Raw genomic sequence first — 27,361 nt, forward strand, 5'->3', positions numbered from 1 at the left:
CATGTGCATTTAGTCAATAGCTTATTTTGAAAATACGCCGTAAAACAAAATATGTAGCAGCTTGTACCAGTTTTTCTGTATGTTTAGTTAAATCTTTCGGAGGGAGAATGGCTTTTCATTTCATGTTCCTTTTGATTTTTCTCTTTCGTTGTGATTGCACTTTATGAATTAATAAAACATAAAACTTTTTTCATAAAGTTGGAGTGTGATTTGATTTCTGTTTTACCAGTAGTGAGGAGATTATAATTATAACTAATTTTTTGTTTACTTTCCATGTACAATTTTCAGAAACTAATTTATATACCTTTGGCCTTGGACAATATGGGCAACTTGGACATGGTACATTTATTTTTGAAACCTCGGTACCAAAGGCAGTGGAACATCTGAAGAGGCATAAAATATGTAACATTGCATGTGGGGAAAATCATACAGCTATAATAGCAGGTATGATGCTGAAACTTCTGAATGTACTTAAAATGATAATGTATTATCATTTATTATATGGATTTTTTTATTATAAAATGAGCACAGTGAGGAACAAACATGCAGATTTAATTTAAGGTCAAGTGACTACCCAAGGCCATCCAGCGGTCAGCGGAAGAGCCAGACTGGAATTTAGGAATTCTATTTTTGACTTTCCATATATACTTATTCCTGTAGACCACACCACCTCTTAAGGAAGTTGTAGCCTCACAAACTCCTGCCTGACACTCTTGCATGAGTCTCAGTTTTGCTATACAATTGTATTGTATTTTTTCTTAGTATTTTATTTTTTGGTTACCTAGACTAACAATCTCAGTCAATACTTTTGTCTGAAAATGTATTTGTCTTCTGGACCATATTCAGCAGTTTAAAAATCATACAAATCTTTGTTCAGATTTGATTTTTGAAAATGAAATATACCTTGCTTTCAAAATATATTTAATTCTACTCTTATGTTATAACAATTTTGTCATGTGCTTTTAATGCACCTTCTACATGTTTCTTTTTCCATGTAGACAATGGCCTTATGTTTACTTTTGGAGATGGACGACATGGCAAGTTAGGTCTTGGAGAAGAGAATTTTACTAATCAGTTCATACCCACCTTATGTTCTAATTTCTTGAAGTTTGCAGTCTATTTGGTAAGGCTTTGCTTTGTTCTCTTTTTTCAAACTTTGAAATGCTTATACTTTATAAATGTATCTTATTAAGGGAAATCTGACAGTTTAAAATCATATTTATAATATTTCCTTATAGTATTTTATTAATACTGTAGATTAATACTGAAAGAATGTTAAAATGTTTTGCTTTATTTACTGCTTCCCATTCTGCTGCTTCACTTCCTGCTCTATAATCACTTTGGACCATAAAAATAGACTAGTCAGTTTTTCTTTCAGATTGTTGTGCACTTCCACAACACTGCAATGTTTAAGTTGCAAACATTTCAAAGGAATCTATACATTTCAACCAAAAAACCTTTTAACATTTTGGTAGTTTTAGTTTTAGGAATAGCCTTCCATCCCAATGTGTGGACCTAAACCACCTAGTGTATATTGCTTTAATATCAAAGATTATTTATAATGTAGGTTATTTACAGAAGTTTAATAAAATGAAAATGTATTAGTTTTTTAATCTAAACATGATGAGAAAAGAGAGGCAATATTGTTCTTTTAGGTTATTGTTTTAGTCTTCCTGCTGATATTGAAGAAAATTGCAGTAATGCTAGCTCCAAGCATTCAGAAATTGAGTCAGGCCCCAAAAGATCAATTAAACAAAACAAAACAAAAAAACCCATTTTGGGTTCTTTTTATTTGCTTCTGTTTTTAACTTGGGTCATATTTTCAAGCTTTGCTGTACAACTATGAGGGATAGAAACTTTTTTTAAAAAAAGAAAGCTGAGATTCTCATGTAATAACTTGTCTCCCAGACTGGCTAGAGCTCTAGATAAAACATCAGATATTATGAGACTTGTGGTAGTTTGCAAGAGATGGTAACATTGTGTATATGTCATATTGGCTAACATCAAAATGATTTACTAAACTCCTTTGAAAATTGATGCAGAATTTGTTGCTTGCTTCTAGAGAGTTGGCTAGTTTTATTCTGTTTTACAATATATTGTACTTAAAAAGTTTCAATCCATTATATATTTTATAAACATCAGTGATTAAAGTTTGTACTTTAACATACTGAAGTCTGTAACTAAGTGCGGAGCAAAACATTTGGAGCTTCTAACATGTTTCTTAGTCCTTGGTCCAGAAGATGAATGCAGGTCTATGAGATCCTTTTGTGTTTGCACTGTAGGTTGCTTGTGGTGGCTGTCACATGCTTGTTTTTGCCACTCCAAGGCCTAAAGGGTCTGAAGAAATACACGAAGATTTACGTGAAAACTGTTTGGCTGCTACCATCTCTAAACTGGGTGGTGATTCATTAGTAACTAACACCTTGCAGAGAACGTTATCGGCTCGAATGCGACGGAGAGAGAGGGTAAATTCAGAGCTAACTATTTCTGACATTTATTAAGTTTCCATGATTTTTTACAGGAAAAGAGACTTTTAAAAAAATATAAATTATAGCTTACACTCACCAGATAAATATCCCTCTTTGAAATAAATGTTTGTATTTCAAGGTTCTTCTTTGAGTAATGTGCCTGTGAGTGCTCCACTTCAGATGTGCCTTCACCCTGTACCTATAATTGGAGATTTTGGTAACAGTGCCTATTCAGGTGCCCCACACATCCTTGTGCCTTGCACTATATGGGGCTATATGGGGCTGTGCAGACAAACTGCCCTCAGTTCCTTCTCAACTGCCTTCAGCCTGAGACAGTGTCTACTGTGTGCCTGTTCTCTTTATTATTCAGCAGTTAGTTAGTATAGTTAGTTATTTTATAGTGTTTGTAGTTCCCTTTTTTCTTTTCCTTTCTCTTAAAAAAATATTGATGTAAAATCTTTCTCTATTTAGGGATCATTTTTTGGTTATTTTGCTTGGGTAATCCAGGTTCCACAGGATTTAAAAGGTGACTCTCTTGCTGCGAGGCTGTCCCAATCAGGCATTCTCAGTGCCTTTGTTGTTTGTGAGATACCCATATTCTCAGTAAGTGCATAATCTACACTTCCTTCAACAATAGATCCTGAAAAAATAGGGAGATCAAGTTTAAGCTCCTGATGATGGAGCAAGCCTTAAAACTGGCTTCAGATCCAGGGCGGAAGACCACCCTGTATACAGATCTCCGAGAACAGCTTGTGCCCCATCCACATCAATATCCTGGTCACTGGAGGGCGATAGAGATGGAGGCATTATCATTGCACTGATTGCATCTATGGCACCAAAGACCTCAGCGAAGGTAGCTTTACATCTGCCTCTATTCAGAAAGAGGTAAAGAGTAAATGTCTGAGAGAGCCTTCTTGTGCACCAGTGGCCGAGACTATGTAGACTTCAGGTCCCCAGGGGAGTATCATGCGGGGTCCAAGTGATTCTAATACTGCAAAGACAGGGCAGACAGCTTCAAGGAGTCAGTCCTCGAAGACAGACTCAGTACCGAACTCAGGTATCATACCCAGAGCTATAGACACTCTTCCGAGAAGAATTTTAGTCTGATCCTTGAACATCAGTTAGTACTGGCCACTTGGAAGTCTGTGGTACTAAAGACTGCTTGACTGGTGCAATTAGATTCCACTCATTCCCATGCCAAGCACTTGGTGCCAGCTACATCAGTACCAAAGCCATCCTCCACAGGTTCTTGCTTGTGCCTGTCGTTGATGCCATAGGTAGCTCAAGAATTTAGATACTCTAAGGATCTTCTCGTATCTTCAGAGTCACAATTTCCTCTGCTAACTGGTTTACCCTCATCAAGATTTAGTTGGTAACTGACCCCATCCATCATCTAGAATATCGTATTCACCCTCATTTACAACACAAGCAGAACAGTTATTTTCCCTCCTCCCCCACTTGGATATGTTGAAGAGAACTCCTCAGACTCTCTAATTTCAGAACAGGCTTCCCCCATCTACTCTAGAACACATTGCTGCCTCTTCTCCACTGAGGCATTGGAGGAGGATAGACCTCAAAGGACACCCATGTGGCAAGAAGAGAGGTGGTTGCCTCCACCTATCCCATATGCCCCCCCACCAGTGGCCTTGTTGGGAGCTATGGGCATTCTGTCAACAATTTTGTGATGAAGTTATCACACCACCGAAGGAAGCAAAGAAGAGTACATTCCCCAACTACCTGTGGCACCATGAATGCCAGAGGAGGGAACCTTCATGGAGTTGGAATCAAGGGCAGACAAGGAGGTAACACCTCTTACAAATATTTTCTTCTCATCTGAAGAAGTTGTGATGCCTCCACCATCTTCTCTGGCAGATGACTTCAGGTAGTTACAGGAACTGATTAAATTGTTGACACACAGTTCAGGAGTCACACCTTAAACTCCTACATATTTTACCTATGTCAAAATTCTTGAAGATTGCCATTCCGGTCAACAAAGCTCTTATGGAACCCGCGAAGACCGTTTTGACAAACACCAGCTACTGCACTGCTTATCCACAAGAAAGTGGATTAAAAAGTATTATGTCCCTTCCAGGAAATCATAATTTCTATTTTCTCACCTAGTGCCAAATTCTCTGGTAATGAAGTCTGTTAATGAATGGGGCGAACAATATATCTCAAAGTCCACCCCATACAGCAAGGACCACAAGAAGTGCTATCTTTTCGGCCATAAATCTTGAGCCACACTTCATTTTAGAATAGTAAACCATCAGGTGCTCATGGCAAAGTATGCCTATTTGAATTACAACAAATTTAATTCCTTTATTGATCATCTGCCAAAGAAACAAACATCATGACCAGTTTAAGGTTATTATTCAAGAGGTTCAGCTCCTGGCAAAGACATTGCTCTAGGTCTCCTTGGATGCTTCAATACTGCAGCACAGTCTGAGAAAAGTGTCTTTGGCTGCAGCTGTTGTAAGGCTTCCAAGAGAGGTCCAGAGTACCATTGAGGAGAATACTTTGATATTCACAAGCTCTTTTCAGACTCAATGGATACATCTTTCCACCTTTTAAAGGACTCAAAAGCCATGCTGAGATCCTGATTTATTCGCTTGTAAATAAGAGGAGATTTAGTAGGTCTCAGAGGGCACAAAGATCATTCCCAGCCCCCAATTCAACTTACCCTAGATCATCTGAGCCCCTATCCAGGAAACCAAGATTTGTGACTCTTGACCTACAAGACATGTTTTCTTGTCACTATTCACCTTTCATACAAGAAGTTTCTTCATTTTCTAATCAACAACAAACACGTACCAATATCACATGCTCCCTTTCAGGCTATCTTCTGCTTAAGGGTATTCTCAAAGATTTTGGTGGTAGTTACCACACACCTACATCGTCCGGGTATAATCATTTCCCGGTATCTGGACGATTTGTTGATTGGGGTAGATCTCATCAGGAAGTGTTGATGGCTATAAAAATGATGTGTTTTCTGTTCCACAGCCTGGGCCTTCAACTCAACCTCAAAGTCTGTTTTGACTCCAGTACAGTATCTAGACATCATAGGAGTTTGCCTGGATGCACTGGCAGGCAGAACATGCATTTCTTCCAGCAGATATCTCGCACTGAGTCTTATCTCAAGGATTCACAGCAGTCCTCAAGTAACAGTAAGAGATTGTCATCAACTGCTGGGGCACACATCAGTTTGTGTCTTTGTAATGCAACATGCCAGATTACATTTCCAAGGTCTCTCTGGATGGCTTTGAATGGTTTACAAATCAAGCAAGCACATTTTAGGCAGGTTAGTGTCTGTTCCCCAATCGGTTCTATGATCACTCAACTGATTGAAGGACCTGACCAAAACCTGCACAGATGTTGCATTCTTTCAGCACCCTCCTACCATAATGATAATGTCAGATGATTCAGTGTTGGGTAAGGGGATACATCTGGGACCTCAGAAGATACAGGGCAAGTGGTCACTACACGAGCAGCTCCTCCTCATCAGTTGTCTGGAATTGAGAATGGTCAAAATTTACACCTCTAATCAGAGCCAGGTCAGTAAAGATAATGACAGACAGTATGGAATACGTGTACTATATCAACCGTCAGGGAGGAGCACATTCCCCATCTCTGTGCTGAAGTGATCAAAACTCTGGCGTTCGTGCATAGCCAACCAGATAGTCATTGCAGTTTCTTTCCTCCCTGGTATTCAGAATACCATGGCAGATGACTTCAGCAGAGATTTCTTCCTAAATTACCATTAGTAACTGGACTCTTGAGTCCTTAACACAGCATTCATAGCTTGAGAGTTCCCAGAGGTTCATCTGTTTGCAACAGCAGCCAATGCAAAATGCATCAAGTATTGCTCCAGAGGGGTCTCAGTCCCCAGTCCATAGGAGACACTTTTTTCATTTCATGGACAAGAGGTCTTCTTCTCTACGCTTATCCACGGACACTGTTGTTATTGAAGGTTCTCAACAAGGTCACACAAGATCAGGCCAGGTTAATAGTGCTTGCACCAGCGTTATTGAGACAAGTTTGGGATCCCTGTCTAATTAGACTCAGCTCTGGCGCTCCATAGCATCTTCTGGTCAGTTCTCGTCTGCTGACTCAGCATGCCAGTTAAACACTTCACCCCAGCCTGCAGATTCTGAGGTTTCAAGTATGGTTCCTCAAAGGTTCTCTGAGGTAGAGAGATCCTGTTCATCATAAGTACAACATGTTTTATTAGATCAGTGTTCTTCATTGCAAGGCCTGTGAGCCAGTGGTGGCTCCCATCGACCCTAAGTTCAGCTTGCTAAATTCCATTAAGCTGCATGGCCGCGCAGCAGGCTATAAAGGGCCATGCAGCAGGGACCTGGAGAGGAGGGAGGTGGGGGTGGGCAGGAACTGGGGAGGGGAGCAAGTTGGGGCTTTCAGGGCTGCTGTGGGCCTCTCTCCCGGCCCTGGAGCTCCCTGCTGCCAGAAGAGAGAGAGTCCCCCTCCCCCAGAGCTCTGGGCTGCCTGCCGGCAGGGAGAGAAAGACCCCTTCCCCTGGAGCTCTGTGCTGCCTGCTGGCAGGGGGGAGAGAGGCCCCTTCCCCAGAGCTAGGTGCTTTTGGAAGGAAGAGGGCTGGGGGGAGTCCTCTGGCCCCAGACCCGGGGCAGTCTACCCGCGCCTCAAACTCCTCATCCCCAGCCCTGCCTCAGAGCCTGTACCCCCAGCCAGAGCCCTCAGACCCCCAGCCCTGAGCCCCCTCCTGCACCCTGAACACCTTATCCCCAGCCCCACCCTGCAGCCGTCACCCCCCGCCAGAGGGGTGAAAAGAAAACAGAGGAATAAATTGACCAACAAACATTTGGACTGCCTTATTAGGATTGTGATGGCAGTTTACAAATACTGCATAAACAAAGTCAAGGAGAAACAGGCACATTTTCGCTCATCCAGTTTTTAAAGCAAGTTTTGCATTATTCTGCTCTTTAAAAGTTTACTCAAGTGGCTCTGTAAGATTACATCATCAAGGAGTAGGAAGCAATGTGTTAATTTAGTAGTTGATGTGGCTCTCACATTGAAGATTTTTTGCCAAAGTGGCCCCAACTTCAAAAATAGTGAGGAGCACTGTATTAGATAGTAGAAAAAAATCTACAAGAAATACTTACCTCCTGAAATGAAAATAGCATCTTTGGTGTAACATTAAGATCTCACTGACTCACTCTTCTCTTCCCATGGTATTGGATTACCGGTTTGAATTGAAAACATCAGGATTTTCTGTGAATTCCATTAGGGTCCACTTAGCTTCAATAACAGCTTTTCACTTTATCCATAGGGGTTTTTTTTGGTCTTCACTCCCCCAATCATGGCAAGATTCTTAGAAGGTCTATCAGATCTTTCTCCCTCAAATCAGAGACATTAGTCCCTGCTGGGACCTGAATCTAGTTCTTAACTGCCTCATGAAACATCCTTTTGAGCTACTAGGTGTGTTTTTTTATTAAATTTATCAGTTAAGGTACTTTTCTGGTGGCCATCATATCTGCCTTCAGGGTTGGAGAATTGAGGGCTTTAATGGCAGACTCCCTGTTTATGGTCTTCACCAGAGACAAAGTGTGCTGTGGCCCCTTCCAAGATTTTTACCAAAGGTGTCATCAGAATTTCATATTAAACTATTTATCTCCTGTTCCCCGCCCTCCCCCCCCCCAAAAAAAAAAAAAAAAAAAACCACATCAGAGTCAGGAAGCTATATTCTATATCCTAAATGTTAGGGGGATATTAGCCTTTTATCTAGCTAGGACTGGGCTGTTTAGATCTAGATTGTTTGTATCCACTTCAGACAGAAACAGGACATTGGTAATTTTGAAACAGAAGGTTATCAAAGTGGATCTCCGGCTGTATTAAGGTCTGTTACAACCAAACTCAGGTTCAGCCTCCTTCGAGAGTGATAGCACATTCCATAAGAGCACTATATAAAATCTGTAGCCTTTCTTAAAGTCATACCAGTTGCAGAGATCTGTGGAACATCAACATAGTCCTTTGTTCATACTTTTTCTAACCATTATGCCTTCATTCCTGCTGCAGGATCAGATGCTGCAGTAGACAATGGAGTTCTTTCCTCTGCTGTTAACCTCCCACCTCCTTACGGGGTGCTGCTTCGGAATCACCCGAAGTGGAGCATTCACAGGAATACTAACTGAAGGAAGAGAGGTTATTTACCCTGTGTAGTAACTGGAATTCTTTGAGATGTGTGTCCCTGTAAGTGCTCCGCTAGCTGCCCTCCTTCCCTTCTGCTTCGGCGTCTCCCTGATGGGACTTTATGGTAGAGAAGGAACTGAGGGTGATTCTCTTGTGCAGCCCCATATATCCTGCATGTGGGGCAGAAGGATGTGTAGGACACATATACAGGCTGAATGGGCATTACAACCAAAATCTCCAGTCAAAGGTGCAGGGTGCAGGCACACCTGACATGGAGCACCCACAGTGACACATATCTGAAAGAACTCCAGTTACTGCACAAGATGGGTAACCTCTCCTTACTTGATGATGGGGAAAAAATGGGTAATTGTCCTGTTTTGCTTTTTTATGATCTGTAGAGGCCTGAAATTTAACAATGTGTAAGAGCCTGCTGCTTTTTGTTCCTCTCTTTAGAGTTATCAGGAATGTCGAATCTCACCGCCCTGTTTTTCCAGAGGCTTCCTTTTGGAGGCCCCTGAGAAGTAAATTAGGAAATCTTGGCTGTTTATCTAATGTGTGAGTTAAATTGGTGTTTGGTTTTTGTTTTGATCATCTTAAGTAATAAGGTTTGGCTTCCTTGATATCTGTGGTGTCATAAAACCACCAGTTCTCCAGTTGTCCACAGTGTCTTATGGGGGGGTGGAGAATCAGTGTAGAGAACATATGAATTTATAATGTAAAAACCAGGAAAAGAAAAAGGAGATGACTTTAGCATTGGGGAGGAGAAACTTTTCAGGCCTTCTTTATACATCATGAAGAAACAGGAAATCACACAAGCCCATTTTTCTTCAGAAACCAGCTTCCAAGCTTTGTTTATGCTAAGCTCTGATGCTATTATTATGTATCATGTAATGAAACATACTATAATATTTCTACAGATTCTTACATTTGAAATGAGTGTAGAAATGTGCAAACTTTTGAATTTTGATCTGTTCAAATAACGGTTAGTTTAATGTTAAAAAGATATATCCCTTGACGGCCATTGTGCCCTTTTGATACCTTCCGAATTTTGAAATCTAGTTTCCATTCTACAGAATGTAGATAAATACAGAATAAAGAGAAAATATTCTATGTACCTAAATTGTGGATTAAATAAACTCTCATTCTTTTAAAATCATAATAGAAGCTCTTTTTTATTGTTGCTGATTTTAAGATATTGAATAATTATTTGAATATTGTGTGGAACGCATCAGCTTAATATACTTGTCCATTTTTTTAGGACTGTAAATAACTGAAGAGTACAAACAGCTTTTATCATACTTAATTACTGTATTTTCCTCTAGCAAATACTGTAATTAAAGTATGAGAAGGTGATTTTCTCTTATCGGTCTCAGAATGTTCTCAACACTTTCTTTAAAATATTTTCTTAAGGAAAAATCTCCAGAACAGTTTTGTCGAATGGTGCGAACTTTACCTCCGTTGGGAGAAGGCTCCCTAAAACCTTCTTTACGTGCTGCCAGCAACACTGTCCCACTCAGTTTACCAACAACAAACCATCCTGATGTAACGGAAGTGAATACAAATAAAGCTATTGACTCTACTGTGGACTGTAAAACAGGTGAAACATAATGTTTCTGTTCGTTGCTGTCTTCCAAGCGCTACATATATACTGTTTGTATTTATGTGAGAGAACCACTCATTTGAAGATTGAGGACCTTCACGACTTGCAACTGAGCACTACACCTGGGTCTCAACCCAGTGTTTGCTGGCCAGACTCAGAGCACAAAAACAAAGGCTGGAAAGTAGTGCTGGGGAATGTGTTCCTCCCCAGCCCTTTCATGGAAAAGATGTTTAAGGATTTTGCAAGGAGGGTTAATTGAAAGAAAAAACAACGGCTATTTTGTTTACCTATAGTTCCTGCTATCTAAAGACCTCAAACTTGCATGCATTTAGCCTCACAACAGCCCTGTAAAGTGGGTAATTGTTATCCTCATTTTATAAATAAGGACTCTGCCGCACAGAATGATTAAGTGACACTACAAGTGTCTGTGACAGAACTAGGAAGAGAACCTGGGTCTTTCCCAATTCTGTATCTTAACCACAAGACTGTTTCTTCCTTGGAAATTAAAAAGTACAATATTACTACAAGGCTCACCCAAAAGGAACTTTACTCCAGATGACTCTTTTGCATTGAAAATCTGCAAATACGAGCTGAGACGTGCAATGCCCTAGGATGCATTGTTCTGCTAGACTTCATCCTGGTCTTAAACTAAACTAACATGGAGGAGCTGCCACCTGGGGTTAGGGGATGGGGCATGTCAAGAGAGCTAAGGCACCATCTGTATAAGGAGAATAATACTTCCCTACCACATAAGGGTGACATTTGGCTTACTATATATCACCTGCTCCAATTTATTGTACTTATTGTTTATATTTTATATTTTCTTGTTTTTATTTTTAAGAGGATCGGAAGCAGGAAAAAGATAAACCTGAAGAAAGTACCACGGAGGAAGATTCAGATAAGGAAAGTGATGACAGAAACCTTGGAAACACAACTGATGTTCTAAATATGGTAAAATCCCCACTACTAAAATTGTGGCTTAGCAGTCATTTTGAGGGAAAACATAGCAGTCACATTTTTTTGTGATATGGCTGTAATAAAAGTAGTCACCATACCTTGGTACCCCCAAGTTCTAGGGGCTCCCTTTATGCCAGCACAGACCCCAGTCTGGGCATCTGTTATTGTAAGGACCTTTATGTCCTTGGCATGTTTGAGTAAGTGGACTCCACCTCTTTGTATTTCCTCCTCAGATAATAGGACTTTTCATGTCTCCAAGGATGGACAATAGGTATTTTTTCTTGAATATTAATAATCACAATCTAAAATTATAATTGTGTTGAAACCAGATATCATTAATTCAAGAAAGAGAGAGAAGAAATAGACAAAAAGAAAAAATAAAATGGTAGCATGAATTTTATTCTCATCTAAGCAAGAACTGCACAGAGTCCTGTTAAAATGTACTAGCCATCTTAGTTGCAAAGGTTGAAGGTTGATAGTGATAACCATACTCACTGATGTCTGTACGTGCACCTCTTGCTTTTTCTTTGTTCCTAATTGATTCATCATAGGAGCCTGTCACGGGGCGTGGCCCTCATAGCTAGACTGCTACCTCCTCCTGGTCATGCTGGGGATTAGCTCAAGGCCAACACCCACGTCCCCACCCAGGTCTGCACACTGGCATCTGTCTGTGCTCCTGCCTACGGCTCCTTTCTTAGCTTCCAGACCTGCAGCATCTTCTTTGCAACTCAGCCCTCCAGCCATGTCATCCCCTTTCACCGGGGGGGGGGGGGGTATCTCTGTCCAGTAGTCCAACCACTTCCCCAGTGGCAAGTGAGGGGGACAGAAGCCTGTCCGCTACTCCAGGAGCCCAGTGAATAGCAGCCTCCTGCTGCTCCTCTGTAACCTCTGTCAATGCTGCTCTATTTCCCTGGTCAGTTTCCCCATGGCCCCAGCACTTTCTTCGCCCTCATGTCTGGGCACTGAGCTGCTCAGGGCTTGGCTGCACTTGAGAGTTACAGCGCTGGTGGTGGCTTTACAGCGCTGTAACTTACTCCCTGTCCACACTGGCAAGGCACATACAGCGCTGTATCTCCCTGGCTACAGCGCTGGTTGTACTCCACATGGACAAAAGGAATAAAGAGAACAGCGCTGCTGCTGCAGCGCCAGTGTAAACAGTGATTAATCTTACTACGCTGTAACTGACCTCTGGAATTTTCCCATAATGCTTTTAACTAAAGAACTCTCTTTGTTTTGTTGTGAACTCGGGGCTCCCGGAGCTGCTTATCTAAAACACAAACACAGCTACTGTTTGCTCGAGCAGAGGCAGGCAGGGAATGTCCACAGCTAGTGTTTGCTTGAGGAGAAAAACAGCAGGGCGGGAGTCCCTCGGAGCAACTGCTTATCTTGTCTGAAGGCTATTTGCATTTAAGAGTGAATGAGAGAGGGGTAGGGGAAGTGGTCAGAATTTGCAAGGCAGGGAGCTGACACAGTGTTGGCTCCAAAAATCCACTCACTCTCTCCCCCCCACGCTCCCTGTCACACTCCACCCCACCCTGCTCTTTTGAAAAGCACGTTGCAGCCACTTGAACACTTGGATAGCTGCCCACAATGCACCACACCCAACACTGCTGCAAATGCTGCAAATGTGGCCATACTGCAGCCCTGGTAGCTGTCAGTGTGGCCACACTGCAGCGCCTTCCCTACACAGCTGTACAAAGACAGCTTTAACTCCCAGCGCTGTACAGCTGCAAGTGTAGCCAAACCCTCAGTCCCAGTAGCCAGCCACTGCTGTGTCCAAGGTGCTTTCAGTTCTCTCAGCCTTCCAGGGATGCAGTCCTTACTCCCTGGGCTCCCAGCACCAACTGCTCCTCTTCTGTCCTGCAGCTCCTTTTTATCTGAGCCTGCCAGGCCTGGATTGGTTACTCCCGTCAGCTCCTCCCTGATTGGCCTTGCTTCATGCAGTCTCTCTGGGCCACTCAGAGGACCCCTCCATTGCTCTGCCCCAGGCAGGACCTGGTTAACCCCTTCTATGCCTGTGTGAGGTAGGCACCCCATCACGGCGCCCATAAGGCTGTTGCTTTTGCATATATCTGAAAAATTTTGTGACCCTGATGATAGGAAGAAACTGTTTTATAGTCAGCTCGTCATTCTTCTTGTTCAAACACTCCCACCTTATCAAGATACCTAACTATCCCTCTTTTACCAGGACAGTCTTGATTTTTCATATGAAGTCCCTTAATCCTGAGGACTACTGTAGAGATGCTTGAAATGTGCTGATCTCTCATTTCATCATTGAAAATATCTGGATATTTTTATTGCAAAAAGTTTGTTCAAGTGGTATTGGTATAAAATATTTTGTGTACCACTAATTCTCATCACACAGTGTGTGTTTCATGCTGCCATTGTTCAAGGCTACAGCTTGTCATAATTTGTCATGTGATAACATTACTATGCAGAGGGAAGACTCAGAGGATTCTACGTTTTTTATTATTTATTTATATAATTATATATATATGCTTCTGGCACAGCTTTTTTGATACAGGTGGAGGAGATTAAAGAAAGGATCTCAAATGTGGAGCATTTGAGTATTTCCCAACCCTAAAATGTTGCTATAATTTTTTTTTTTGGGGGGGGGGTGTTAAACAATTTTTAATGCATCACCGACATATCTTTCCTATCCTATCCAGGCATGCTACAGCATTTCTCAGCCCCATCCATTGTTTAGGAACTGGTGAATCCAGATCAGCATTATGGAGAGGCAATAGTGTTGTTCTTTTACTTCAGTGGGACTTAAGCACATGTTTAAGTGCTGTGTTCAATTGGTGCCATAGTGAACATATAATGTATCTGTGTTCCCAAATGTGCTTTGGTTGATGCAGTGTTTTGCAGGAGCCATCATTAGTTTGGCCAGAGTTCCTTGCTAATTTAATCATTTACATTTTTAAAAAACGTGTCATGTTTTCTTTTTTGTATGTAAATGATATTTAAAAAATAAAATAAAAAATGTTCCCCAAAGTGATCCACAGATAATATTTTGGGAATTTCTTCTCTAAAAGCAAATTAGATATAGTAGCAATGGAATAAGAGAGAGAGCTTTATTTTTTTTAAAATGAAACAAAAAACTTCTCTGAAATATACCATATTTGTAAAAGAATGGTGCAAATACTCCATACATATTTGGTGTAAAAATTGCCAAATATACAAATTAAAATAGGTCTTGAAGAATTTACTAACACATGAAAAAATCTGTTTTTAATATCTTGCATTCATCATGTACTGTCTGTATGCCAGGCATATTTTCACTTTTTTTGTGTTTTTTATTTTAGTTTTTTGCATACTGGGTTATGACAAATTCAGAAGTGCCTTTCTGTTAATAGACTGATACAGAAATAGTAGAAATATATTTTTAAATAGCTGTTTGAAAAGATGTCTGTTTCAGGAAAATGTATCAACATGGAAATAGAAGTGATTATTCTTCCTGGCACTAAATTGTCTGTTTATAGAACAGCTACTCCAATTCTAAATGGCAGCAGTGACTGTTTTTTGTAGACTTTGGTGGTGTTTTTTTGATGGTGTTAGTAGAAAGAATATGTGAGTACTTATATTCAGGGGAAAATCAGCAGTTCTGTGCATAGTTCTGATCATGGGATTAGGTGTTAGTTACTGCCATTCAGTTGGAGATTGATCTTATTGCAGCGGTGACAGATTTTCTTTCTAAAAGAGAATTGATTGTGACCATGGGAGAAACTGAGGATCCTCTTCCCTCCACTTTCATATTTAAGTGAAAAAGGCACTACACTAGTAGTCAGAACTCTGTGATGCATGGAGCGGGCCTTCAAAGTGTACTTGTAGATGGTTACAGAATGGTGAACTGTTGGCTCATTAAAAGCTGAATTGAACTGTTTGCTAAAAATGGTAATTTTACAGTCTTTTTCCTCAAGCTGTGTGCGTGGTGGTAGTAAAATGTTCACATATTTCATGATATCATGCTGTAGCTGTTTTGGACCCTGACACTGCCTCAGTTTCCCCTTTGTGGTGTTCTCAAAACTGCATCGTGACTCTTGGAAATCAAATAAATGTGCGGGTTAATTTAGTAAAACATCACAGTTGAAATTGCAGCTTTCATCTTAAATGAAAACATGTCTTTCCCTGACTCAGCTGTTTCTCCAGATCCTTGTTAGTCTCAACAGTTCTTTAGCAAAACCCAGGTCTTGCTGCCTGGCATTTCCTCACACCTTTTTTATTATTAATTTTTTTATTATTATTTTATTATTCTTATTATCTCAGAAAGTGCTATCTTACTACTGTCTGCAAGACAGTGTAGTGTTATAAGCTCCCATAGATTAATCTTTGCTCTTCTTTTAGCTGCATTAGAATTTTGAATGACTGTGAAATTAATATCCTATTCTGTAGTTTCTTAGATGTATAGGACTGTCAGAACATTTTTTCCCAGATCTGGACCTTAGCATCCAAAATATGGGTGTTAGCATGAAAACCTCCAAACTTAGTTACCAGCTTGGACCTGGTAAAGCTGCCATCAGCCAGGAATTATACAGTGCCTAGCTCACTGTGGTCTCCCCAAAACCTTCCCTGGGGGACCCCCAGACTCAGATGCCTTGAGTCTCACAACAAAGGGAAATAACCCCCTCCCCTTGTTTCCTTGTTACTTCCTCCCAGGCTCCCCTCCCTGGACGACCCTAGGAGATTACCTGCTTCCAGTCCTGGAAACACAAGTACCGAGAGAGCTAATCTCTCTCCCCCCCTCACCCAGAGGGTATGCAAAGTCAGGCTTAGTAAATCTAACACAAAGAGATTTCCCCCCTGACTTCTTCTTCCCACCAATTCCCTGGTGAGCTGCAGACTCAATTCCCTGGAGTCCCCACTAAAGAAAAACTCCAAAAGGTCTTAAAAAGAAAGCTTTATATAAAAAAGAAAGAAAAAGACATTAAACATAGTCTCTATATCCAGGTGACACTATACAGGGTCAATTGCTTAAAAGAAAAATGAATAAACAGCATTATCCAAAAAGAATACAATTTAAAACATTCCAGCAACTACACACATGTAAATACAAAAGAAAACAATATAAACCTATTGTCTTACTATCCTTGTACTTACAAATTGGAAACAGAAGATTAGAAAGCCAGGAGATAGAAAAATCACTCTCAGAGCCGAGAGGGTCAGACCCAAGACAAAGAACAAAGCACTCACACCCAAAACTTCCCTCCACCCAGATTTGAAAAAGTCTTGTTTCCTGATTGGTCCTCTGGTCAGGTGTTTCAGGTTCCCTGTGTTAACCCTTTACAGGTAAAAAAGAACATTAACCCTTAGCTATCTGTTTATGACAAGGACTTGAGTGTTTCCTGGCCAAGATTTTAAAAAGTATATGTCTGAAATTAAGTCCTAAGTCAGTGGCCTGAATTTTCAAATATGCTTAGCATCCAGGAATTCACAGTGAAAAACAGTGGGAGCTGTTGGGTGCACAGGTCATTTAAAATTAAGCCACTGATTTGGAAGCCTAGCATTAGGCACCCTTTTTTTTTTTTTTTAATACAAAAGATGTCCCCTCGATCCTAGGATCACTTGAATGAGCTCAGTGTGAATATACTGGAGACCTGTTAAATATCATCTTGTAGCTTATTATTTTTAAATGGTCTGAAGAATTTAATTTACATAATTGAACAATAGAATGACAGGCTTAATGTTCGGGAAGTATTTTTAGATCCTGTGAAGAAACCTATTAAATGTAAATAAGGTATGATTCTTATTTAACTCACGTTTATTAATTAGCTTACATTTCATTCTTTAATTTGTATCCCGATTCTTTTCAGACACATATGATGAGGCTGAATCCCAGTGACCAGTCCTTAAAATTATCACCAGTTCAGAAACAAAAGGTACTGTCATTAATCATGTTTGAAATGTAGAAGATGTATGACTCTTTTCATAGGGCGTCATCTTTCTTTCCTTTCTCTTTTTTGCTCCGAATTCTCCTAAAATAAACCTCAATTTCTATAGACTACTTCCCACATGAAACTTTTAGGCCTTGATCCTGCAAACAGCTCCACTGGGTAGATCCCTGAGTTTACAAGGAAATCACTGGGGCTCTGTGCAGATGCAAGGGTCTATCTGCTTGGAGCAGTTTGAGATGAGACATTATAATACTACTGCTATTGAAGGGGCAGTATACTGTAACTTACATTATACATTTTGTAATGTATAGTAATGATAACTTGCCATTTACTTGATTGCTGATACTAGAATATTTGGATTAAAATCCAGGTCAAAATATATGTAAAGTAACCATGTTTACAAAATGCTGGATGTAATTTTATAGTAAAATGTAATGATTCACTGGGCAATAATACTTTGATCCCATTATAAAGTTGAAACTTCTGTCTTACCATCCTGTATTAATTTTAAAGTGAGAATTTTGGTATTAGGGGTACATTAATATCAGCTCATAATCTTATATTTCAAAATTGATTACACAAAATATGATTGATAAATGGAGTATATAAAAAGAAAAATTTAAATTTAAGCCAAAAAAGACAAAGTAGCTTTAGATCAGTAGTAAATACACTGACCCCAGAATCAGGAGAGTGCATTTAGCCTGCTCAATAAGTGTTTCATTCTTTAAACAGTTATGTATTATTTACATTAATTTTATTTGAAATAATCCGTATTTTATGCCATTTTTTAGTTCTATCAAACAAATCTTTTCTTACTCAGATGTGTCTGTAGTCTTTTCCATTTGTTCTCATTTAATTTGTTCTTAATGCTTTCCTTCTTTCTTTTTAATTTTCTGCTTCTCATGTGGAATAGAAGAACAGTAAAAATGTGAAACTGAAAAATGATGGTAAGGGTGGGTTGAAAAAGACTGATCTTAATTTCATGCAGGAGGGTTCAAAATCAACTGATGGTTCTTTGCAAAAGCAGTCTTTAAATTCAGTGTCTCTTGGAAATGGTTCAGATCTAGAATGCAATGATTATGATGCCTTTGTGGAGAAAATTAAGGCTAATAAAAAGCATATAAAAGATAAACTAGAACAGGCATACACCATTAGCAAACTGAAGTCTGATGTTCAGCAAACTGTTAAACATCAACTCAAATTAGTGAAAAGGAAGAAAGACTATGCAGAAAATCTTAAACCTAGAAAACAAGACACATCTTATGGTCTTTCCAGTGATAAGACTAAAGAATTATTTTTTTCCACTGAAAAGTTAAAAAAAGCTATTAAATCTAAGCACCCCCCTAAAACAGATATATCGCCTGCTGCAGCCAGTAACAAACCAGTGACCATTTCAGTAACTGCACAAAACCAAAAACCTGTTAAACAAGAAAGTAAAGATGCAGTGGATGAAGTTATGACATCTGACAAATATGGAGAAATATATGTCAGGGGGGAGGAAAGTAATGAAGAACAGAGAGAACTTAAGAAAAAGGAGAGATTCATTAAACAAATAGCAGTATCTGTGTCGTCATCTTCAAGTGAGGAAAGTAGTAATGATTTTGCAAAATATGTACTTCAGAGGAGAAAAATGCACAAGGATCATTATAAAGACACAGGAAAACAGAAGCAAATAGAAGTAGTAGAAAATGTGAATGATTTAGAAGAAAGAGATACTGAGACAGAAGAAGAGCAGGATACAAATAAACAAAGAGAGAGTGCAGAAGAGACCAATATAAAAAGCCTGAGTGAAGAGGAAACAAAAGTGAAGAGATTTGATGATAAACCTGATGAGGCCTCACAGCGAGATGCTAAGTATGAAAAATTTAATCTGGCAGAGAAGAGTGAAGAAAGTGAAATGGGAGTGAAAGAGGGTGAAAGTGAAAAGGAGAACCAGGATGAAAAAACTAATAGTGAAGTAGAATCTGGAGAGGAGGAAGATGAAAATGAGGTTAGAAAAGATGATGATGATGATACCTCAATAGTAAGAGATGGAGATGAAGAGGAGAAAGGTAATGGAGAAGAAAGTGAAAAAGCTGAATCACAGTATGAAGCGGAAGGTGATCATGAGAGAAAGGCAACGGCTGAAGAGAATCATCGCAGAAGAGGCACAGAAGAGAGACGTCAAGAGGGTAATTTTAAAGAGGAAGAAACAGTGAGCCAGGGAGAAGTGGAGAAGAAAGATGAAGAAATGGTAGAAGGAGGAAAGAAGGGTAAATCTAAGGAGGAGCAGAGTGAAGACACAGAAGTGGAGGCTGAGAGTGAGGGTGGAGAGGAGGATGAAGAGGAAGAGGATGAAGACGGTGAAAGAGAGGAAGAGGGTGGTGAAGAGGAGAGAGAAGAGGAAGAAGCAGAGGAGGATGAAGAAGAGAGGGAAGTGGAATGGGAATATGAGGGGGAAGGTGAAGAAGAGGGAGAGGATGAAGATGAGGGAGAAGAGGGAGAGGATGAAGATGAGGGAGAGGAGGGGGAGGAAGGGGAGGATGAAGAAGAGGGGGAGGATGAAGATGAGAGAGAAGAAGAGGGAGAGGATGAAGATGAGGGAGAAGAGGGGGAGGAAGGGGAGGATGAAGAAGAGGGGGAGGATGAAGATGAGAGAGAAGAAGAGGGAGAGGATGAAGATGAGGGAGAAGAGGGGGAGGAAGGGGAGGATGAAGATGAGGGGGAGGATGAGGATGAAGATGAGGGGGAGGATGAGGGAAAAGAGGGGGAGGATGAGGATGAAGATGAGGGGGAGGATGAAGAAGAAGAAGAGAGGGAGGATGAAGATGATGAAGAGGGGGAGGAGGGAAATGAAGAAGAGAGGGAGGATGAGGAGGAAGAAGGGGACAAAGAAGAGAAAGTTGGAGAAAAAATAAAAGAATATAAGCATCTGCAAAGACATAATAAAAACAGAAAGCAGGAGAAGAAAGGAAGTGCTGTACAGAGCTCTAAACAGAAAGTAAAGACAAAACATGTAGTGAATGGATTACACAATTCAGAACAATTTTGGAACAATGTGCTACCTCATTATTTGACACTAAAATAGTACAGAATTTTGGAGATTTACTTCAAACAGATTCATTCAGAATATTGTTGTGCCATACCAAGTTTATTTAGCTATAATCCTCTTTTTTTAAAGTGATTTAAAAAAAAATTCGTCACAATAAATGTATTATACTAACACCAAGTGCCAGTTTCCTAAAGGGCTACAGAAAACATTAAGAGTTTGGTGATTTTTATCAGACCAAATTATCAGATATAAATTCTGGTGAAATCTTTCATCTTTATGGTGTACAACACTATTAAAGTTGCAGAAAGTGATTCCCTGGGAGACAAAGCATTTGCTTGACACAAATTTTGTCATAATTTTAGGATGATGGCATGAATTATGTGTTGTAACAATGTAATTTTAATTGCCTTTTTAATCAGATTTCTGGAGCTGAAACATTTAGTTTTGATTATGGGGTAACTAACATGTTGATGTGCCTTTACATGAATGGAATATCAATAAATCATAAAAATTCAGTTTTGAGAACTATATCACCACTGTGTTCTTTTCTTCTTAATTTCTGCTAGGCCAATGTATTCATTTGTTCTTATAGATGAATAGTTTGTTAGAAAATGCCAGATAAGTCTAAGACAGGACAGTGTGCCAGTATTTGGTCAGTACTTGGTTTCTGTAAACTGAGACCTTGATGTTTCAAAACGACTTCAGCTTAGTCTCTGATTCTGGTGCCAACATACAGTCGTGTGCTAAAAAATATGAACACAAAATCAGGGGCCTCTGAAAATCTGGCCCCAAATGTATTGTGGTTAGAGTACATTCAGGTAGGGACTATTTAATTATTAGAGGCAATTCACCTCAGATCCATACAGAGCCATGAAATGTTTCCTCATTCTTATTTACTCGTTGAGCATTGTTAATGTACTCTGGGCCACACAATACAGAGAAGACATGGTCTCTGCCTCACGGAGCTCATCAGATAGGCACCCAATACCCTTAAGTAACAAAGGACTGGGAATTTAGATCGCAAAGGTCTTGATCCTGAAAACACACACATGTTTAATTTTACTGCCATGAGTAATTCCAAGTGGGACTTCTCACGGTACTAAAGTTAAGCATGTGTGTAACTGTTTGCAGGATCGGGGTCTAAGTGATGAAAGGAAGATGTAGTAAGTCAAGAATCTAGATGAAATAGAATGGAAATTGGCATAAAAGATTTAAATGGCTGAAAAGACAATTTTTTGGAATTTCTAAAAGTTTTGGTGTTCCCCTAAACTCTAAATAACCAAAGTTCCCCCTTTTTCAATTTTTAAAACTCTTAGCAAAGAATTTTTAAAGGATTTGCACTATGTTTATCATGGTGTGTCTGGTGAGGGGGAGGGAAAAATGGGTGATTTTTGTCATCCAGGATTTTTGTTAGTACTTGCATACCATATTGGTGGCTGCTATAGGAAACCCTAAAGCAGACAAATCTCTGTTGACCAACCTGTGGAGTAGTCTTGACAGTCTCTGAAGAGAGTTCCTTCAACCTCTCTTTCAAAATAAGAACAAGAGGAGAAAGAGGAAATTAAGGGGAGGGGTAGCTCAGTGCTTTGAGCATTGGCCTGCTAAACCCAGGGTTGTGAGTTTAGTCCTTGAGGGGGCCATTTAGGGATCTGGGGCAAAATCAGTACTTGGTCCTGCTAGTGAAGGCAGGGGGCTGGACTCAACAACCAGTTCTAGGAGATAGAATATCTCCATTAATGTATTTATTATTATTATTTATAAAATGTGTGGGGAGAAATTAACTGATGTCAAGCAGTAAAAATGTTAATTAGTACTTGTATTGAGGTTATGAAACTTTTTTTTTAAATGTTGTTTTGTAACGTCTTGGTATTAAAATATTTTAATTCATTGTCTCCAGAATTTATTTCCAAAAAAGACTGTAGTAAGTTATTAGTAAGAACATAAGAACGGCCATACTGGGTCAGACCAAAGGTCCATCTAGCCCAGTATCCTGTCTTCTGACAGTGGCCAATGCCAGGTGCCCCAGAGGGAATGAACAGAACAGGTAATCATCAAGTGATCTATTCCCTGTTGCCCATTCCCAGCTTCTGGCAAACAAGGACTAGGGATACCATCCCTGCCATTCTGACTAATAGCCATTGATTGACCTGTCCTTCATGAAAATTACCAAACACCATAGATCTTAATCAGCTATACTATTTGTTCTCCTGTTTTTCAGTCATTCATTCATTCCTTTTCACAAGCTTCAGAAGATATTTTCACTAGCAGAGATGTGAGTTTGTCCGATGACTTTCACAACCTAATTCATTTTATGGCTTAGACTTTTGCCTCTGAAAACATAACTCTTGTACATTTCTGAATTTTCTAGATTGTGCTGTTCAAGGTAGTCCTCAAAATGAAATGAAATTCAAATGCCACTGTTTCTAGCTCAGGTGCATACATAATGTTGATCTGTAGACTTTATTGGTTTGATATTAGTGTGTGTAAGTCTTGGAAAAGGGGTGCATGTATGCATTCTGACACCAAAGCAGAGTGGCCTGTGTAAACAGTATGTATGTTGCACAACAGAACTGGTTGAGGAACTGAAAACAGACTTTTCTATTGATGAAGTTTAATTTATATGGCTTAAGTGCTGCAAAAGAACTGAACTGTTATGAAAATATTTAGATACATTACTAAGTTGATCTCCAGTGATGCATTATCAGTCCTAGGGCTCCTGGAGTATTGCTGTGATTTAATTTAGGGTAATACTGAAAAGAGATTTGTATAGGTCTGAAACTGTTGTCCTTAGACTGAACACCTGGCATAGTTATGACAAGCCCTTATCATTTCCTTTCAGGCCGATAACTATATGTGCTGTTTCTGGTGATAGATACAAGTCTTCTTTAGTTTAGGTGACGAGCTATTGCTTTTGAGACCAATGATCTCTAGTCCAAATCCAAGCAGGGACCGATTCTTCACTGACAGCTGGAACATTGCTTTCAAGCCACAGCCTGTATAAGTGGAGTCCCCTTGTTGAAGTGGGGAGCACAGTTCTTAACATCCATTAGGAATGAGTTGTGCTTGGCCCCGCCCCTTCCCAAGGCTTCTAGCGGGAGAAGGGAAGCTAAGTCATGGCCTCATCTCCTCCCTGGTTTGGGGAACTGCAAGAGCAAACAGTCTCTCTTCTCCTTGGAGTGCAGGGATTACTATTGGGAATGGCCTTTGTACAGCCATGTGGTGGGAGGGTAAGCTTCTTTTTGACCAACCGTCATATGGGCCTGACTGGATAAGGATGCATAGAGCGAAGGGACTGATTTAATATTGCTATGTGGGTCACTCCTTTTGTGGGGGGATAAGCACATTACAGCTGCAGCACTACTAAGGGTTTTCTAAGGAATTGTTTCATAAACTGCATAATACACCAACATTACTGGGCACTTGTGGGACATCTAACTTCATTAACATAACTGGAACTGACACCTATTCAGCCCTGCTCACATTGTCATGCCATCATTCAGTTGTATAGTACTTCCCTGGCAATACTATGATCGTTCAGTCTGGGTTAAATATTCCTTAGTAGATGCACAAAGATTTATGTGCGGGACTTAAGCAGCACTGGAACAGTACTTCTGAAATCCTCTTTAATAGACTGAACATTTTGAAATAAATGTCACCCCTTCACACTTGCAAACTTCTTTGAATTCAACGAAAGTAAGTTTTGGCATGACTTTATCTGAAAATGCCAATATACATAAACATAGTCATTTATTCAGAAAGTTCTACCTTTTAGTAAACTTTTCAGTCAATGCTGATTACCAAAAACATGGAGAATGTCTTGCAGACTAGAGAAGATGTTTATATATTTTACTCTTTTCAGCTTTTCTCATTTATGGAGGCAAATCGCTATCCCTTAGGAAAGCAGTTCTCAACCAGGGGCCCACTGGCGGGGCTGCAAGCAGGTTTAAGGGAGTCCCCCAAAATAAACCAAAGAGCAGGGCCAGCATTAGACTCGGGGTAGAAAGCTGAAGCCCAAGACACAGGGGGCTGAAGCCAAAGCTCAAGCAACTCAGCTTTGCAGGGCTCCTGTGGTGTGGGGCCACAGACAATTGCCCTGCTTGCTACCCCTTAACACCAGCCCTGGCTTTTAATCTACTGGATGTACAGAAAAACAGCTGTTGTGGCACAGGCGGGCCATGGAGGTTTTTACAGCATGTTGGGGGGGCCTCATAAAGAAAAAGGTTGAGAACCCCTGCCATAGAAGGCATTTTAAAATATCAACTTCCTCATTTTTGGTGGCTGTAGAATGCCATATTGGGGCCCTCTGTGCTGCTGTCCTTTTCAACATAAACTCCATGGTCCAGTTTATGTGCTGTGCCAGGCAATGGGGCTGTCTTGGGTTTCTCTACACTGCAGCGGGGAGTGAGTCTCTCAGCCCGGGTAGACGGGCTTATGCTATTGGGGCTCTAGCTAGCATGCTAAAAGTAGCAGTTTGGGCATTGCCACTCGGGCTTTCAGGACTGAGATTGAGCCCCACCCTTAACAGCCACATTGCCATTTTTAATGTGCTTGCTCAGCTCATACATTAGGCTGGGGAGGTATGCTTCCAACTCCAATGTGGACATACCCTAACTACAACCCCTCCACCAGGTCTGAGGGGAATTCATAGGGACTGGCTATACCAGCTGTGTGCCAACTGAGAGCTCGCACATGACTGGGGAATTCTTAGCTGGCCAGATCTGATTGCTCTCTGGCCTTTTCACATTGTTTAGGTAGTGCAAATGAGCAAGAACACAACCAAGTTTCTAGCTCCTTAAGTCCATCCAGACCCCTTTTTTATATTCCCAGACAAAAATCTACATTAACGTAGAGTTGAGGTGGGGAGTACATATCAGTAACTTAAGAGTAAAAAGATTACAGAGATGTTTTAATTCACTGCAAATCAAGCATTGCATATCCAGAAAATTCAGATTTTAATATAAACTTAAAAGAAATCCAACCTTCGTAAAGAATGGTAATGCACAGTTAAGGAACCCAGGCAGGGTTAATTTTGCCCTGTATTGATGCCATGAAGTAACCATAGAGTTATGATTAGTGTATAATAGTGTTTGTAGTCTTAGACTAGATTAAATTGATTTTTAATGAGACAGTACATTTTTTCCTCATGGCATCACTTCAGGGTGGAATTAAAAAGACATAGGGTGCTAAACTTTTTAAAGGAACCATTTTAAAATTAATTTTAACTCCTGAACTAATAGATTAACTTGTAAATTCTTAAAAAAATGATTTTGTGCCCAAAGAGTAAATGCTGTAATTTTGAAGAGGATATGCTGTATTTTTCATATGTAACAAAGTACTTTAATTCCCATTCTTAAGAGAAAAACTCACCCTTTACTATGGAATCATGAGCTGTGCTTCTGTAATGTGTCACTTGGACAACTGTCACTGACACAGGATAGACTCCACTGAGTATGCTCAAGGTATTGTTTATTGAGGAACATAAACAAGTTTGTGTGTAAAATTGTTAGTAAATGGCCCAAGAAGGTTCTTAACTTTTTCTCTTTTCTCTATTAATTTAACAAAAAAAAAATTGGTCATAAATGGGCCTTTAAGAATAAACTTTTAAAAAAAGATAATTGTTTTTCTGAGTTTTTTTAGTTTCTTTCTTTCTTTTTAAAAAAATTGCTCTTGGCTGAAAAATTGTAGCTAGCTTTAGTTTCTGTTTCAATCAGGAATTTAAAATAACTCTTTGGGCTCCTCAGCCCACATAACACAACATTCCTCACCCTCAGAATTGCTGACAGTTTATACATTTATAAACTTTTAATTTTTAAATTAAACAGAACTTTATTTTTGTTGGTTCAACATATGAATAAAACTTAGTTATTCTTGGATAAGCACATAAGAATAGTAAGTACATTTTGTACTTTTTGTTTTTCCTACTGCAAGAATATTTTGAGAACCATTATTTAAATACAAAAGAGAGAGAACAAATGCTGAGCATCTTATTAACTCACTTTGCTTTTTTTCTGGGGCTGTCAAGTAATTACAAAAATTAAACCGAGTTAATCACGCAATAAAAAAAAAGTTAATCATGAGATTAATTGCACTGTTAAACAATGATAGAAAACCATTTATTTCAATATTTTGGATGTTTTCTACATTTTCAAATATATTGATTTGAATTATAACACAAATGCGAAATGTACAGTGCTCACATTATTTTTTATTACAAATATTTGCACAGTAAAAACAAATATTTTTCAATTCACTTAATAAAAGTACTGTAGTGCAATTTCTTTATCATGAAAATTGAACGTACAAATGTAGAATTACGTACCCAAAAACCTGCATTCAAAAATAAAACAATGTAAAACTTTAGAGCCTACAAGTCTACTCAGTCCTATTTCTTATTCAGCCAATTTCTCAGACAAACAAGTTTGTTTACATTTGGAGGCGATAATACTGCCCACTTCTTGCTCGCAATGTCCCCTGAAAATGAGAACAAGTGTTCTCAGGGCACTGTTGTAGCCGGCGTCGCAAGATATTTCCATGCCAGATGTGCTAAAGATTTGTATGTCCCTTCATGCTTCAACCACCATTTTAGAGGACTTGTGTCCATGCTGATGACGGATTCTGCTCAATAACAATACAAAGTAGTGCAGACCAACGCATGTTCATTTTCATCATCTGAGACAGATGCCACCAGCAGATTTTCTTTTTTGGTGGTTCGGTGGTTCCTTTTTGGTGGCAGTTTCTGCATTGGAGTGTTGCTCTTTTAAGACTTCTGAAAGCATGCTCCACATCTCATCCCTCTCAGATTTTGGAAGGCACTTCAGATTTTTAAACCTTGGGTTGAGTGCTGTAGCTATCTTTAGAAAACTCACATTGGTACTTTCTTTGCATTTTGTCAAATCTGCGGTGAAAGTCTTCTTAAAATGAACAGCATGTGCTGGGTCATCATCCAAGACTGCTATAACATGAAATATATGGCAGAATGAGGGTAAAACACAGAGCAGGAGACATACAATTCTCCCTCAGGAGTTCAGTCACAAATATATTTAATGCATTCTTTTTTTAATGAGTGTCATCAGCACGGAAGCATGTCCTCTGGAATGGTGGCTGAAGCATGAAGGGGCATATGAATGTTTAGTATATCTGACATGTAAATACCTTGCAATACTGGCTACAAAAATCCCATGCGAATGCCTGTTCTCACTTTCAGGTGACATTGTAAATAAGAAGTGGGCAGCATTATCTCCCATAAATG

At 39.7% G+C, this 27,361-nt stretch overlaps 1 protein-coding gene across 5 annotated transcripts in view; it reads left to right on the forward strand.

Moving 5' to 3' along the window:
* The window catches only part of RPGR (retinitis pigmentosa GTPase regulator), a 119,112-nt gene that overhangs the window by 47,125 nt on the left and 44,626 nt on the right, over window positions 1-27,361 (forward strand). For all 5 annotated transcript variants that reach the window (XM_050936552.1, XM_050936553.1, XM_050936554.1 and 2 more), the window contains 6 exons: window positions 289-444; window positions 999-1,123; window positions 2,283-2,465; window positions 10,041-10,227; window positions 11,072-11,181; window positions 17,001-17,066. In XM_050936552.1, the coding sequence (XP_050792509.1) occupies window positions 289-444; window positions 999-1,123; window positions 2,283-2,465; window positions 10,041-10,227; window positions 11,072-11,181; window positions 17,001-17,066 (827 nt within the window). The remainder of the gene's footprint in view (window positions 1-288; window positions 445-998; window positions 1,124-2,282; window positions 2,466-10,040; window positions 10,228-11,071; window positions 11,182-17,000; window positions 17,067-27,361) is intronic.

Source organism: Gopherus flavomarginatus, chromosome 1 (genome assembly GCF_025201925.1).
Source record: "Gopherus flavomarginatus isolate rGopFla2 chromosome 1, rGopFla2.mat.asm, whole genome shotgun sequence".
Classification (NCBI taxonomy): Eukaryota; Metazoa; Chordata; order Testudines; family Testudinidae; genus Gopherus; species Gopherus flavomarginatus.